This window comes from Primulina eburnea, chromosome 10 (assembly GCF_022965805.1).
Source record: "Primulina eburnea isolate SZY01 chromosome 10, ASM2296580v1, whole genome shotgun sequence".
Lineage (NCBI taxonomy): Eukaryota > Viridiplantae > Streptophyta > Magnoliopsida > Lamiales > Gesneriaceae > Primulina > Primulina eburnea.
In genome coordinates, this window is record NC_133110.1 from 5912466 (window position 1) to 5927763 (window position 15298).

At 29.8% G+C, this 15298-nt stretch overlaps 2 protein-coding genes across 11 annotated transcripts; one reads left to right on the top strand and one right to left on the bottom strand.

Annotated features, from left to right (window-relative positions):
• Positions 1-4319: 4319 nt before the first annotated feature.
• LOC140842792 (uncharacterized) lies at positions 4320-8791 on the bottom strand. 7 transcript variants are annotated; one of them, XM_073210933.1, is made up of 11 exons: positions 8645-8789; positions 8271-8393; positions 8055-8111; positions 7886-7948; positions 7744-7812; positions 7523-7615; positions 6420-6524; positions 6247-6324; positions 5657-5779; positions 5187-5292; positions 4320-4545 (listed from the first exon to the last, which is right to left on the bottom strand). In XM_073210933.1, exons 2-11 carry the CDS (start codon positions 8376-8378, stop codon positions 4355-4357), a joined length of 993 nt encoding a protein of 330 aa, XP_073067034.1. In that variant the 5' UTR covers positions 8379-8393; positions 8645-8789; the 3' UTR covers positions 4320-4354. The 7 variants fall into 7 exon arrangements, with proteins under 7 accessions (XP_073067034.1, XP_073067032.1, XP_073067031.1 ...); XM_073210931.1 differs by having other exon boundaries at positions 8271-8396; positions 8525-8789; XM_073210930.1 differs by having other exon boundaries at positions 8271-8387; positions 8525-8788.
• A 407-nt stretch (positions 8792-9198) lies between these two features.
• Positions 9199-14163, top strand: LOC140842795 (translation initiation factor IF3-4, chloroplastic-like). Of its 4 annotated transcripts, none has more exons than XM_073210946.1 (10): positions 9199-9518; positions 9688-9727; positions 9812-9871; positions 11247-11299; positions 11521-11576; positions 11677-11710; positions 12820-12892; positions 12992-13084; positions 13297-13488; positions 13815-14163. In XM_073210946.1, exons 1-9 carry the CDS (start codon positions 9280-9282, stop codon positions 13438-13440), a joined length of 792 nt encoding a protein of 263 aa, XP_073067047.1. In that variant the 5' UTR covers positions 9199-9279; the 3' UTR covers positions 13441-13488; positions 13815-14163. The 4 variants fall into 4 exon arrangements, with proteins under 4 accessions (XP_073067047.1, XP_073067048.1, XP_073067046.1 ...); XM_073210947.1 differs by having other exon boundaries at positions 13822-14163; XM_073210945.1 differs by having other exon boundaries at positions 13843-14163.
• The last annotated feature ends 1135 nt before the right edge of the window (positions 14164-15298 follow it).

Here is a 15298-nt window from a genome sequence, read left to right on the forward strand (position 1 = left end):
CTCTTAATTAACTAAATTATCATAATGATGTTAAAATAAAATCCCTAAACTTATTATTAAGTTAAATATCAATTTTGTTTTTGCTAACTTTTAACTCCTTGCGAATTTTGTTTTACTTTCTCTTTTTTTTAAACTATATATTATACATAGCTAATTTATATAATAATAGGTCATTTGAAAATTAATATTGATGATTAATAATTTCATGTTAAATAAAATTTTAAAATAATATCAATCAAATAAATATGTATAGTAAAACACATATACGTAATATTAAGTTTAAAAATATCATATATAAAAAATAAATTTCTAACAAATGATAATAAATTAGCACTATAATTCACATTTATTATAAGGATTGTCTTAATTAAAAAAATTATAAGGATTATCTCATAAATTTAATACAAAAGTATAAAGTAATTTTCATTCTTTTAAATTTCTCATTAATTTCTTTTTCTATGAATAAAGTTGAAATAACTCAAAATAATCAAATTATATTGCAAATAAAATATTAGAAAAATTTGCAAAAGAGCATGTAAAATCTGCAAGCTCTCAATATCCATTTTAATTGGAAAAAAACCATAAGTAAAATGACATTTTCTCGCATAGTTTTTACAACACTTGTAGAAAAGTATAAGCTTGAGATGTATATTGAGACATTAATTAATATCACAATTTATTAAATTAAAAATATAAAAAAGTGTCATACTAATGTATTTGTAATATTTTTCGTCAATTCAACTAAAATAATGAAATAAAATTATTCTCATTTTCCATCTCAACTCTTAAATCAGAAAATTAAAAATTCACCAAAATAAATAAATGAAACAATAATTAAGTAATGGTATGTAAAAGTGTAACTAAGAAAATTCACAAATAAAACTCATATATTTTATAGGTATATAGATCTGCTAACTTTTAACCCCTTGCGGATTTTGTTCAACTTTCTATGGTTTTTTAGAATACATATTATAGATAGTTAATTTTATATCAGAATGAGTAATTTGTAAATTAATATTGATGATTAATATTTCATGGTAAATACATTTTTTAAACAATATCAATCAAATAAATATGTGTAGTAAAACATATATATAAATAAAATAATAAGTAATACAAAGTTAAAAAATATCATATTTAAAAATTTAATTTCTAATGAATGAAAATAATTCATATTTATTAAAAAAAATTATCTTCGTAAGAATTATAAGGATTATCTAATAAATTTAATACGAAAGTAGAAAGTAATTTTTGCTCTTTTTAATTTATCATTAATTCGTCTGTTTAGTTGAAATAAATCAAACTAATCAAATTATACGAAAAATAAAATATAAGAAAAATTTGCAAAAGAGCATATAGAATCTACATGATCTCAATGTCCATTTTCATTGTAAAAGTACCACAAAGAATGACATTTTCTGAAGTTTGATAGGTGTATTAAGACATTAGTTAAATATCACAATTTATGAAATTCAAAATAAAATAAAGTATCATATTAATGTGTTTGTAATATTTGTCGTCCATTCAACTAAATAATGAAATAAAATTATTTTTATTTTCAATATATCAACAAATTGAAAAATCACATAAATAAATAAATAAAATATTAATGAAGTAATGATGAGTCAAATGATAACTAAGTAAATTAACAAATCAAACTCATATCTTACCTAAATAAATTAATAAATCAATAAAATATTAATGAAGTAATTGTGAGTGAAAGGGTAATTAAGTAAAACATTAATGAAGTAATGGTGAGTGAAAGGGTAACTAAGTAAATTCACAATTCAAAGTCACACACACACACACACACACATATATATATATATATATATATATATATATATATATATATATATATATATATATATATATAATGAAGTAATGGTGAGTGAAAGGGTAACTAAGTAAATTCACAATTCAAAGTCACACACACACACACACACACACACAGATATATATATATATATATATATATATATATATATATATATATATATATATATATATATATACTAGGAATGTATACGTGCAATGCTTGTAGGTGACTAATAATGAAAAATATAATCACAAGAATTAAATAATGTTTAAAGTCGTTTGAATAACATCATGTTTATAAATATTTATCAATATAAATATATTAAAACACAATACATAAAAATACAGCATGACAATAAATCATATATATTCACTTATTTATATGACATTTTTCAATCCGCGACATAACACAGCTCTCTTAAATGATAAATCAGCAAAAATATTTTTCATTCAAATATCATTCAAAATGATAAAACAATAAAAATAAAATTAACAGGATAGTGAATTTTACCAAAATCAAAACTAAAATTTACTTAAATAGAGTACACATAGATAAACGTCAAATAAAATTCTCTTAATTTACTAAATTATCATAATAATGTTAAAATAAAATCATTAAACATGTTATTAAGGTAAATATCACTTTTACTTTTGCTAACTTTTAACACATTGCGGATTTTATTTAATTTCTATGTTTTTTTAGAATACATATTATAGATAATTAATTTTATATCAGAATCAATCACTATAAATTAATATTTATAAATTAATATCGATGATTAATAATTTAAGAGAAATAAAATTTTAGCATAATACCATTCAAATATATATATGTATAGTAAAAAACATATATAAATAAAATAAATGTAATACCCAGTTATAAAATTTTATATGTAAAATTGTAATATATAAGAAATGATAATAAATTATCAATATAATTCATATTTATTATAAAGATTATATTGATTAAAATTTTTTTAAAGATTATATCATAAATTTAGTTTACAATATAAAAGAAAAAAAAAGAAGAATGCGTATTAATATCGAAATATATCTAAGATGGACAATGAATCACAAAAATTGACTAAGAAATGTAAATAAATAATTTTTTACATAAAATTTAGAAAATAAAGAAAAATGTTAATTAATGTCTAAATCTATCTAAGATGGACAATAAATCACAAAAAAACACTTAAAATACATAGTAATTTAATTTGCTAACTTAAATGTACAAGGAAAAATATATAACAAATGATAATAAAATATCTATATAATTCATATTTATTATAAAGATTATATTGATTAATTTTTTTTAAAGAATATATCATAAATTTAGTTTACAGTTTAGAAGAAAAAAAAGAAGAATGTGTATTAATGTCCAAATATATTTAAGATGGACAATAAATCACAAAAATTGACTAAAAAATGTAAATAAATAATTTTTTTACATAAAATTTAGAAAATAAAGAAGAATGTTAATTAATGTCCAAATCTATCTAAGATGGACAATAAATCACAAAATAACCCTTAAAAAGACATATTAATTTAATTTGCTAACTTAAATGAACAAGGAAATGTAAAAAAATAAAAATTTTGGCATAAAATTTAAAAAATAAAAAAGAAAATTCATTTAAGATGGACAATGAATTACAAAAAAAAACCCTTAAGATAACCTAATAATTTAATTGGCCAACTTAAATGAACAAGGACATATAAAGAAATTCACAATTGAAGTGGTATATTTATATGTATATGTTAGATTTTTTGCTTTTGTTCTTGTAAAGAATTCAAGAATTGACTTGTCTAAAAAATAGAACTCAAGACCATAAACATATGTACAACATGTTGGTTGTAACGCGACATGGTGCACATGATTTTTGGTCTTGAAAAAATTGTCCATCTAGAATTGCATGAGCATAACATATTAGATATTGGTTGTCTTTTATATGAGATTTTTTGGATAATATTTGATATGATTCTTTTTTACTATGTGGATGGAAAAATTTGTATCTACCTACAGAGTCTATTAATTTCTTAATATTTGTGTCTATTTAATGCAATCATAAATATTAATAATAATAACTAACAAAAAACAAAGTTGCATAAAGATTTCATGATTAGATGAATAAATGTATTTTTTAACAATCCTACCATTGTTTTGTCTTAGCATTTATGGATTAGCAGCTACTTTCATCTTTCTTCGCTTAAAAGTGTAAATCTGTTATATTGGCCACCATCTTTGGCTTGAGTTATAGTGCAGTTATTATTCAAATACAATAGAATAAGCACCAATTATTTGATTCTTGGCATTTTCCGACTCTTTGAATATTTATTCAATCATCAGTTTCTTTGTTCAGTGAATAAACAACTGAACGATAAAGAACGTGTTGCTGCTGGTTTGGATCAGTGAATGGACTCAATGATTAACGGCGCCGTAATCGATTCGTTACGAACTTGGGAAAAAATTTTCTATATAAACCAAAAAAATCTCTAATAGGCCCCAACTCCATCTCAATCTGACGCAAAACAAAAGCCATTACATCCAAGATTTGCAGGCCTTCAGCATTTTGCTTCCGAGGTACCTTACACCATGAACCACACCACCAGTCAACAGACCAGCAACAACCTGTCTCGCACTGGAAACTGCTACTTTCCGTCTCAAAATCTTGCGAACACATTCTGCGACCTCTTTCTTTGAATTGATCACCACTGTCTGTACCGTTCGACCTGCATAAAGAAGCCTCCTTATCACATGCAATACTTTACGTTACCCTCTTTTGGTTTTAGTTCTCTGAACTAACTCGTTTTCATCCCAAAATGAAAACTAACACCTATCACATTATTTTTTATATTTTTATCAATGTCCACACATTTGAAGCATATGTCTTACATTCAATTCAACTTTTCAACCACTTCTCAAATATAGTTTGTTACTGTATTATGGCTTCAATCAAATATACTGATTTTATGAATTTAAAACATCTCAAATTTAATTACCATCCACACAAATATAAATTCAAATTTATTTAACAATATTTACCAAACAAAATACTTATTATTTGAGATATGCTACTCTGAAAATAATATCAAACATCCCCCTTTTATTTTCCAAAACTTCTTTATAAAATATTTTCCGGAAAATTTTTCCCAAAACATAAATAAAATCAAATACTGCATTCAAACTTGTGAAAATCGTAACAAAATAAATCTCGAGGAAATCAGACATGAAAATTCAACTCAAATGCATTGATTGAATTTGAGGATATGGTAAAATTGTCATGCCAAATACTAATCAAGTTATTTCTTAAAAGAGAGCACACATGTATTTCATATCAATTGACTGTCTGAGATCAAGTCAGAAATCATACCAGCTCCATCAATAATTTTCTTTTCTCCAAGTTTAGAACCCATGAGACCTCTGAGTTGCCAAGGAAGGGAAGATACTAAGGAATTAACGGTAGACAACTCGCAGTCCTGGTTTGACAATAAAAATAGATCAAATATATGTTCAGACACAATTGTGTAATAACCTAATAAATTAATTAACTTGAAATATTGCAAGAGTTTCTGATAAAAAATCATAACTCAAAATCATCAGAAATTGATGTTTTCCAAAATGTCTCCTATTTTAAGATGTTATGTCAATAACCCCTCAACGCACCATTCACCTTCAATCTTCCAAGTTCTACATTCAATTAATTTCCAAGTTCATACAACATGCGGATACATAACAACTCAGTTTGCTTAAATAAGGATAGTGAAGGTAAGAAGACCAGGGAAAATCAACTCTTAACCTTGAAAATTAGTTTTATAAACATATCTTGAAGATTTGAATAACCTGCATTATATTTATTTTTGCTGAAGATGAGAATCTAAGCAAGTCCTGGGCAGCATATTCTTCCAGTGTTGGTTTATACATAGTTTGGAATAAATTAAACTGTCCTTGAACGATCTTTTTCACCTAACAAATGGAAACAGAAAATAAGAATATTTACAGGATTTTAAAACAGAAATGATAACAGCTAAAATGATTTTTTATTTTTTTATTTTTCATTATTCGTTAAGGTAGTCGTTTTTAGAATAGCTACGGTGACAAACTCAATGAGATAGGGATAAAATTTCGAAAACTCGGCTTTAGATTAGGAGCTCTCTCTCAATTAAATGATTGTGATACTTATAGAGAAGTAAAGTCATTTATCCTCACTACACGCTTATAACTTTTAATGGTTGGTTGACATCAAAATAGCCAGCTAAAACTTTAACACCATGCAAAAGGACGACTTGTACCATCATTCATGTATGAAAATTAAATGAATGGGATTATGTAGATGACTGAGGGATGCCAGCCTTATAAGCACAGCACATGCATGAAATCAAAAGTTTAGTTATCTTCGAAAGTTGCTTGCTAGTGTTTTTGTCATATTTCACCTTGTTTTTATCCTCTGCAAAAAGCATTCGAATGTCACCCATGTATGAGAGACCACATATTTTGGCATATAATTCCTCCTGCATTTTTGACAGATCATACAATAAATGCTTCATGATTTTCCTCGAGTAACAGACATGAAAAAAATGTAAAACGGTAAATGTGAGACTGAAACCTCGCTGAATTTTGAAGGTAAAAGGAGGAGAGCTGCAGAGGTTGCAGCCTTTAAATTTACAGAATTTAGTTCTGCTATACGCAAGTAATCCAATATGATATTAACCTGGAAAAAAGAAATGTCTATGATGTCAAATGCCAGATATGAACCTAATATGTGTGCCTGTATCTACTAAAAGGATACAGCATATCGGGAAAAGTAGAACTAAAGTAATAAAATAAATGACTGCAAGAATAAAATAAATTAAAAGAATTAGCTAATTATGAACTGTTCTCGTATGTGATTGCTGTAAGATTCGATAATTCACATAAACAAAATTTCATAAGTTAACTACGGAGGAAGATAGAAAAGCTACACAAATGACTGCACGTTCAAATACAATCACAACAACATATCGACCCACAAAATAATACAAGTACAGAGTCAGTACTTGAGGAAACAAAAAGAGAGATATGCTCGATCACAAGAATTATAGCTCTCTATGCCATTGAAAACAATAATATTCTTCCTACACAATATCCACAAGATACAATTCAGGAGTCCAGATCCAATCATGCTTTCTTCCAAGTCTTTTAAACACATCTTCTCTCCATTCTGTTATTCTTCTCATTTCCTTCACACTCTTCATCGGCAGTAAACCCCCTTAAAACACTCCACAAATAAACCAAATCAAAAGCACAAAAAAATCATTTCAATGATAACAAAGTTCCCATTCTTAAATTTCTCATCAAGATGTAGCCCTTTGAGAGATTCTCGACAGATATTTGTATTTCTTTGACCTAGCTTCATCAAGAGTGATTTTCAAATTCATACCAGTGACATATTGTCTTAAAAAGTTCCGAGACATTTATAAGTTGTAATTCTTATAGCCAATATATTTCTTTGTAGTGAACCGTATCAATTACAAACTTTTGAACAAAGAATCAAGTGGCTTGGAAACACAAGTCGCAATTAGTTATTTAAGAAACCAGAGGAATCACCAAAAGCAGGTAACAATGAGGTTTAAAACGCAATTACTTGTATAGTGGATGATAACTTCACATTAGCACACATGAAAAATGGAGAAAAGATAAAAAGACAACATAAGAAAGGGAATGACACACCGGTTTCTGTAGACGTCCACTCAAATAGAACCTCTCCCATCCTAAAACATCCTGAACCAAATCATGCATTCGGACAACACCATACTTGAAGCTCTAGAAAAAAATTTGCACCAAAAATTTCAGAGTAAGTAAACAGAATTATCTGTAAGTAGTTCAAACATCCAAGTATATTTTAACACTCAAAAGAATATAGATAAAAATAGCTAATAGAGCTTCTTTACCCTGTCGTTGTGAGTTATAAATGGGTTGAAGTGTACGCCAACCCCAATATCATCAGCAACATCAGTGATCTATCTAACCAAACATCACGTCAGAATAAAACAACATAGAATCATATTTAAGATAAGGAAATAAAAGCAGTACCAGTCGTGCTCCACCAAGGCGCATCATCCAAGATGCATAATGGCTCGGATTCAATTTAAGATTCTTAATTTAAATAAGAATATACCATTCATCAGTGATAAAAGCACACATTATAAAATTCAAGACAATGGAGAAATTCTAATTGTTGGAAAGAACAATCCGCAAATACCTCTGCATGCCATTGCCGGGGGTCTGCTACACCAAGAATGTAATCTATCATGGATGTCTGGTCAAACAAAACAAACATAAGAAACATCATAAAACAACAAAAAATCAACGAAGGTGTGTTGTTGGCAACTTCATTAAACCTCACTAATATGCTCAAACAATGACCTTGAAAAAATTAGAAGAATAAAGTTTCCAAAACAAGAAAAGGAAAGGGTACCTTGTCCAAATTGTTTGGATGGAGGGAGGACCCATAGATGCAGCAGAACTCAACTGGAGGAAGAATTTCTAGCAAACTTGTCAGCTCAAGTCTTTCATCGTTATCCATTCACTATTACTGCCACTTCTCAGAATGCAAAAAGTATGAAAGTGAATAACTAGAAATACACATTACGTCTGAATATATGATGAGAAAATTCGTCGAACAGGTTAGGTGCCTGGCTCATTTCAACTATGCACGCAATTCATACTTACAGAAACGTTAATAACCGGAAACGGTTTGGTTGTAACACACAAATCATACGGCCAGCGTTGGGCAAATTGATTGGCTTGCCATGATTGCTAACAGATAACAGTACGGCGAGATATGTGTACCTAAGGCAATACAATACTAGCGACCAGCTTTGCCAAGAAATATTCAGACAAAAGTGTGTGAGATGGGGTAAATCAAAATCAAGACGCCGTAAATTTCCCCCAAACCTTTCGGCCGTTTATGCTGTTTCGTTTTTTCTCATTATTACATATACACTATTATGAAATGCTCATGAATTTTTATATATGAGACGAATCAATCTATACACATAAAAAATAATATTTTCGTAGAAACGAAATTCATCCGTGATATCGTCTCACAAAAATTTTATATTAGAATAATTATAAATCATCTTATGATTAAATTGTGATACAAATCTTCGTCATTTATGAAAAAATATTATATTTTTTTTCTAAAATATTATTTATTATCTAAAATATTAACAGAGATGATCGTAAACATACTAATAAATAATTATCTTAAACGTCAAATATATCATCGCAGATAAAAATATTATATTTGTATACATAAGTTTTCCATGCTGTTTTTATATAAATCACATTTTTATTAAATAAGTTATTATATATATATTAATGTAATCACACTTGTCAAGATTGACAGCGAAAGAGATTTGAATGGATAAGATGAAGTGGCTGCATGATGTGGAGGACTGATTCCGAAGCTCCTTCCTCCTCCAATGGCAGGTCTCTCCACTACTTTCCACCATCCCTACATCTCCAAACCCCTCAAACCATTCTCTTCTGTGCACCTTCTCACCGTTTCTCTCCGCCGCCGCGGCCTTAACGACTCTGTCCGTTTGCCATTCGTTTCCGGCGCCAACACCATCTCCGCCCGCTACGGCGGTGGCGGTGGCGGGGGGCCCTCAAGAACGTCCCAGTCAGATGATGAGGAAGCCCTCGACTTGTCTACCATTAGGTTGGTTGAGATTGACTCGTATGCTTTGATGTGTTGATGAGTTCTTCTTTTCAACGCCCGTGGACGTGTTTTGAGGGCGAAAGTTGAAATTTTGATATAGAAATATGTAGTATCAATTGACATATTTGATCATTTGATTGTTGATTTCGGTGTGGGTGGTTTGAAATAGGTCAGATTCTGTTAGGCTTATTGATCAGCAGCAGAAAATGGTGAGCTCGGCTGTATTTATCATGTATGTACGTGGAAGATGATTGTGTGCAGGGAAGGTTTATATTATTTTGTGATTTTTTTAGGTGGGAGTAGTTTCAAAAGCTCAGGCAATTCAAATGGCTGATGATGCTGAGCTTGACTTGGTATGCTATTAATCAATCTTCTCGAATCATAATTTTTCTTCAAGTTGTTGTTTTCTTTCCCTAAAAACTTATCGTTCTAAATTTTTAATGGGGTAGGCACATTCCATTGATCTTCGGTATTGTTCTCTTTATTAGGCCTAAATTTTCAAATAAATAAGTTGATAAAAAATTTACATGTAGATATGCTGTAATCCGACAAATTGGGGAGTTAGATGGATTGACTAATCTCTATTTGATCTAACTGCTGAGGCAAAATCATATGTTTCTTGGCTTGGAATCCAATCCTTGTACCTAAAACCCCCTGTAAATTAAGGGAACTGATCAATGATCGTGAATTATCTATCTATCGAACAGGTTAGATAAGCTATGCAAATAAATGTCCAACGTGGGATCAGAGAATGCGATTTTCACTAGTGTAGCCGGTTTAAGACGAACTTGAATTTTTCCATGGTTACAAAAATACAAGAGTATATCTTATGTCAAATTTCAAGAAAACAGTTTTGTACATGTAATCTTGAGTGTGAACCTGATGTTTCGTTACTCTTTTCTTTTTAAATAATCTGAGGATGCTTGCATTCAATCAATTCATCACACAGTTTGTACAGTGAAGGCTTTCAATCATGGCTTGATTAGGAGATAGACTTCTGTTTAAAAAAACTCTCATGTAATGACGCTAATGCATTTTTTTTTTTGGTTTTTGTATATCTTGAAAACTATATTGCTTGTTGTAGAAATACCCTACAAACTGTGGATAGTGTAACTTTTGAAGAAGTCAGACCTGTAGCTTTTTCTTTAACTGTTGTATTTTGTTCATTCCAGGACACTTGCCAATGATCTAGTGATTGATCTTACCACAGTACTATCACAATGCCTTCCCGGCATATCCTTTTGAGTTAAAATTTTAAAATCGAAACTCCTTTGGTTCCGAATAAGGGATTGCCTGAATTCCTTATTTTAAAGCGAAAACATTATTTTCAGCCAGTGTGTTTGGAGTGTTGATATATTTTCCTTTTGCTTGAACTTTTTTTCTAATGTATTTCCGCACGCAAATCTATGGTGCTTAATCAATTTATTCTGCGCTTCTTCCATCTTTCCATGACGATATTTAACCTGTCCGATTTTGTCTAGGCTCTCCCTTTCGTGCACATTAAATTTTTTATTTTTTGGTGAAATTTCATGTGCGTTGTTGTCATTGAAGTGCTATATTTAATCTCACATCAACTTCTCTTGTTTCATTCAATTGTCTTTGAAGCAACTGATGACGTTTTTGTTCAATTGAGTGCTGTATTTTTCACAAGCAGTGGAGAAAAACAATTTAATCCAAGGATCGAGGTTTACTTTTAATGACTATCCTTGTGTTGTGCTCATTTTTTAGGTGATATTATCTCCAGATGCAGATCCCCCAGTCGTAAGAATCATGGATTTCAAGTAAGATATATCCTCGAATCTTGGATTCGCTAATTAAAAATTGTTTGTTGCATATAACTACTGCTCATGATAAAATATTAGATAATCTATTCATTTTGTGGTAACTTGATTTATTAAATATATTCCTTTCTGTTTATTTATAGTAGCTATATTTTCTTATTCATTTTTCTTACACTGATTGAAGGTTGAAGTGCATCTATGTGTTGCTTTATGACATGCAGTAAATACAGATATGAGCAGCAGAAGAAGAAAAGAGATCAGCAGAAGAAAAGTGCTGGTGAATGCCACCATTGATTTTCATAATATTTTATTTCTCTTGCATTTAGTAATTTAAGTATCGAAAATTTATGCAACTAAATGGATGAATTGAATGGCAGCTAGTCGTATGGACTTGAAGGAACTGAAGATGGGGTAAGTGATCTTTAGTTTGATTTTTTCCCCAAACTTTAATAATTGCTAGTTCCTGCTTGATATCGTTTTAATCAATCCTCATTCAAAGACAGCCCAGGTAGCACTGTTTTCCAATCATATAAGTGTCAATTTACATCTCAGTGCTCAAGTCATTTTTTGAGTCCCTTGGTAGATTTAACTTAGTTCGACTTGGCTTATTTAGTTATAAAGAAATCTTGTAGTTTTTTCCGTGAGGTGTTTCATATTCAAGACAATTATTTTGATAAACTAATCCACTCATTTAACTCTAAGTTGTATGCTTTTATTTACGATCTTAATCATACCCCAATGGCATTCCTTCCCTGGGTCAAAATTAGAATAAGAAAAGGAAAATGAAAAGGACTATGAATAAAACTATGTAATTTTCTTAATTTCTCTATGACATTCTGCTATGCTGCATAAGTTTTTATATTCCATTATATATTAGAGGCCAGTTAGTGGTTCAGATAAAAGAGAATTCCACCACAAATGTATCTTTTCATATACTGATACCAAACTATATGGGTTTTAAAAAGAATTTAGGATACATCGACATGTTACCTGACAACAATTCTACTTGATCCTTGTGATTGATAGCCAGCTATGTCATTCATGCACATTGAATTAGATACCACGCTATTCTAGCGTGCTATGAATAGATTTAAATCCAAGAAGTTTGCTAATGTCTTACTCCAACGCTTTTAGTCTTTTGGCTATGAAATTGCCTGAAATATGCAGAGTGAAGGCTGTTCCATGGCATGAGGAGCAGCTGGATGCTTGAGAAATTCAACCAAAATCTTGAATGTTGACGTTTCTGATGGTACACGAAGTCCAAACGTGTAAATTAATCATGGAGAAGTAAAGAAATGATCGTTTATAGGAAAACTATAAACCACTGAGTTTTGCCATCATACTACTTGTTTCTAGCCATAATTTGACTAATTCCACCTTGGCGTGGATCACTCTTGGAAAATAATTATTCCATCTTGCTTCATTAATCCCTCTCTCTCTCTCTCTCTCTCTCTCTCTCTCTCTCTCTCCAGTTTGATGATTCTATATATTTATTTGATATTTCTTCATTGTTATCGCAGTTACAATATTGACGTGCATGACTATTCTGTGCGTTTGAAAGCAGCACAGAAGTTTTTGAAAGATGGCGATAAGGTTGCTTGAAATTCATGAGCTGGATGTTCCAGCAGTTGTATGCAATTTCTTACATTTAGTCAACCCTGTGATGAATTTTTTTTTAGTTGATTTCTGCAGGTGAAGGTGATAGTAAACTTGAAAGGGCGTGAAAATGAGTTCAGAAATAATGCTATCGACCTTCTTAGACGGTTCCAAAATGACATAGGGGAGGTATATTCTGCAATATTCTTTTGCTATTTCTAATCAATGTTGTAAATGATATTCTAAAACAGATTAATAACGAATAAATACCCTTTTGCTGTTTTTGTGTATATACTTATAATATTTACTCATATCTCACAAGTCACAACCAATAAACGTAGTTTTTTTTTTTAATCCCATTTTCATATTTTTTACTTCTCCGGCCGTCTTATTCTTAACAGTTAGGAATCGAGGAAAACAAAGATTTTAGAGAAAGGAACATATTCATAGTGTTGGTACCAAACAAGGTCGTTGCACAGAAATCTCAAGAACCACCTACCAAGAGAGAAAACCCATCAGAGTCTGAAGTCTCAGCTGGTGTTTAAGCGCATTCAAAGTATTAAAATTATCATCACCTGCCCGAATACGAACAGGTATTGTACTGAACCAAGGTTCTTACAAGATCCTCTGCTCTTGTGTATATAGATGTTACAGCTCTTTAGCATAAGATCGTGTACAAACTTGCATACAGAAGCAGCCATTAAACAGTACTCGAGCTTGATTTTCTACTACACTTGTTATGCATAGAAACCAAGACGTAAATTTGTGTTTTTGAGCGGTTATTATTAGCAGCCCTCGTTTTATTCTATACAAAGTTATGAGCACATGTGTTAAGTGTGGATAACGAAATATACGTAGTAAATTAACCTTTTGATCTAGCATCGTAGTTGATTATCAAAATACATTTTTTTGTCTCAAGATATTAGGTGTTCTATCGATATCGGCAGTTGTACAGCGACAATAGGATGGAGAGAGTCGAGATAAACAAGATGTTTGGCTTTTGTCTGAAGTGAAAAATGATTGATTTAGCCTTGATGTTTGTACAGTGACAATTTAGCGTGGAATGAACACTAAAAATCACAAGAAGATTCAAAAACTCTGTTCGCCATAATCCGATCTGATTAAACTCCATCAGTTGGCATGTTCATGGTCGATTATGTTGTTAATCATCTACTTGGGTTTGTGATCAAATAATTTTTTATTTACATTTGCTTGTAATGTCTTCCCTGTGCATTTCCGTTGTCGTGGTAGATAATTTTTTTTAGTTCTTCCCTGTGCATTTCAATTACCGTGGCAGATAATTTTTTTAAGTTGGAAAGAATTTGCTATAATTGGATCTCGATTTCAAATCTCGTCTCAAACTTGAAACATTGATGTTAGATAAATTATAAGTCATCGACCAGTAGCACATAATTCGTGGATAGTAGGGTATGATGGATATTTTGAGAATACATGTGTGGTGTTGTTTCCAAGGGCTTCAACAAAAGTATCTATCGCCAAAGAAAATATTTGTACTTGCGCATTTATTAGATTTCCATGGAATATAAAATTCTATTACGTATTTTGATTGAAGAAAATATTCAGAAATTCATAAGTAATCAATTGTTGACTTTAGCTTTAGATTTGGTATATATAATTATTAGCTCGAACATAACGTGAAATAATTGTCAAATGAGTCCCCGTCTACACAAAAACTCCAATAAAATGGTTTCATATGTCAATTTTGTTTTTCATTAAAGATATGAATCTGATTAACTATCTCATATATAAAGATATGTGAGACAGTTTCACAAAAACTTACTAGGATTGTTCGAGTGTATAAACAAGCTCCATCATAATATACTTTTAGGATTCTATTCAATAATTGTCCTATTATTTTCGGACATCATTACATTCAAAAATATTATATTGATAGTAGTAGAGAATATTTGAAACAATGTATATCAAATCTAATGTAAAATTGTAATATTATTATTATTTTTTAAAAAAATAGACAAATTACACACGTTTATCTGGGGCTTCGAATAAAGACGTATGCGTATTTGTAACGCATGATTGTACATAAAATTATTAAATAATTAATTAAGTGAAATCAATCAACGAAAAATTCCTTAATTAATTAAGCTACCAAATATTCGGATCTATCTAATAAATAAGCAAGTATTTGACTCAACTTTCAATAAAAATAAACCTTCCTTAATGGATATAGAACTCATAAATATCGAAGCTTTTGACAATAAAACTAAAAGAGTTAAATCAAAATTACACCTGAAAATCATTTGGTATGAAAGATAGAGTTATGTTATATACACAATGATAGTTACAAACACGTATGGTTACACGTTGTTTTTGAGATTATAAAATTACCTTAAACACTTTAATGTCAAAGAGTGAGTTTAATGT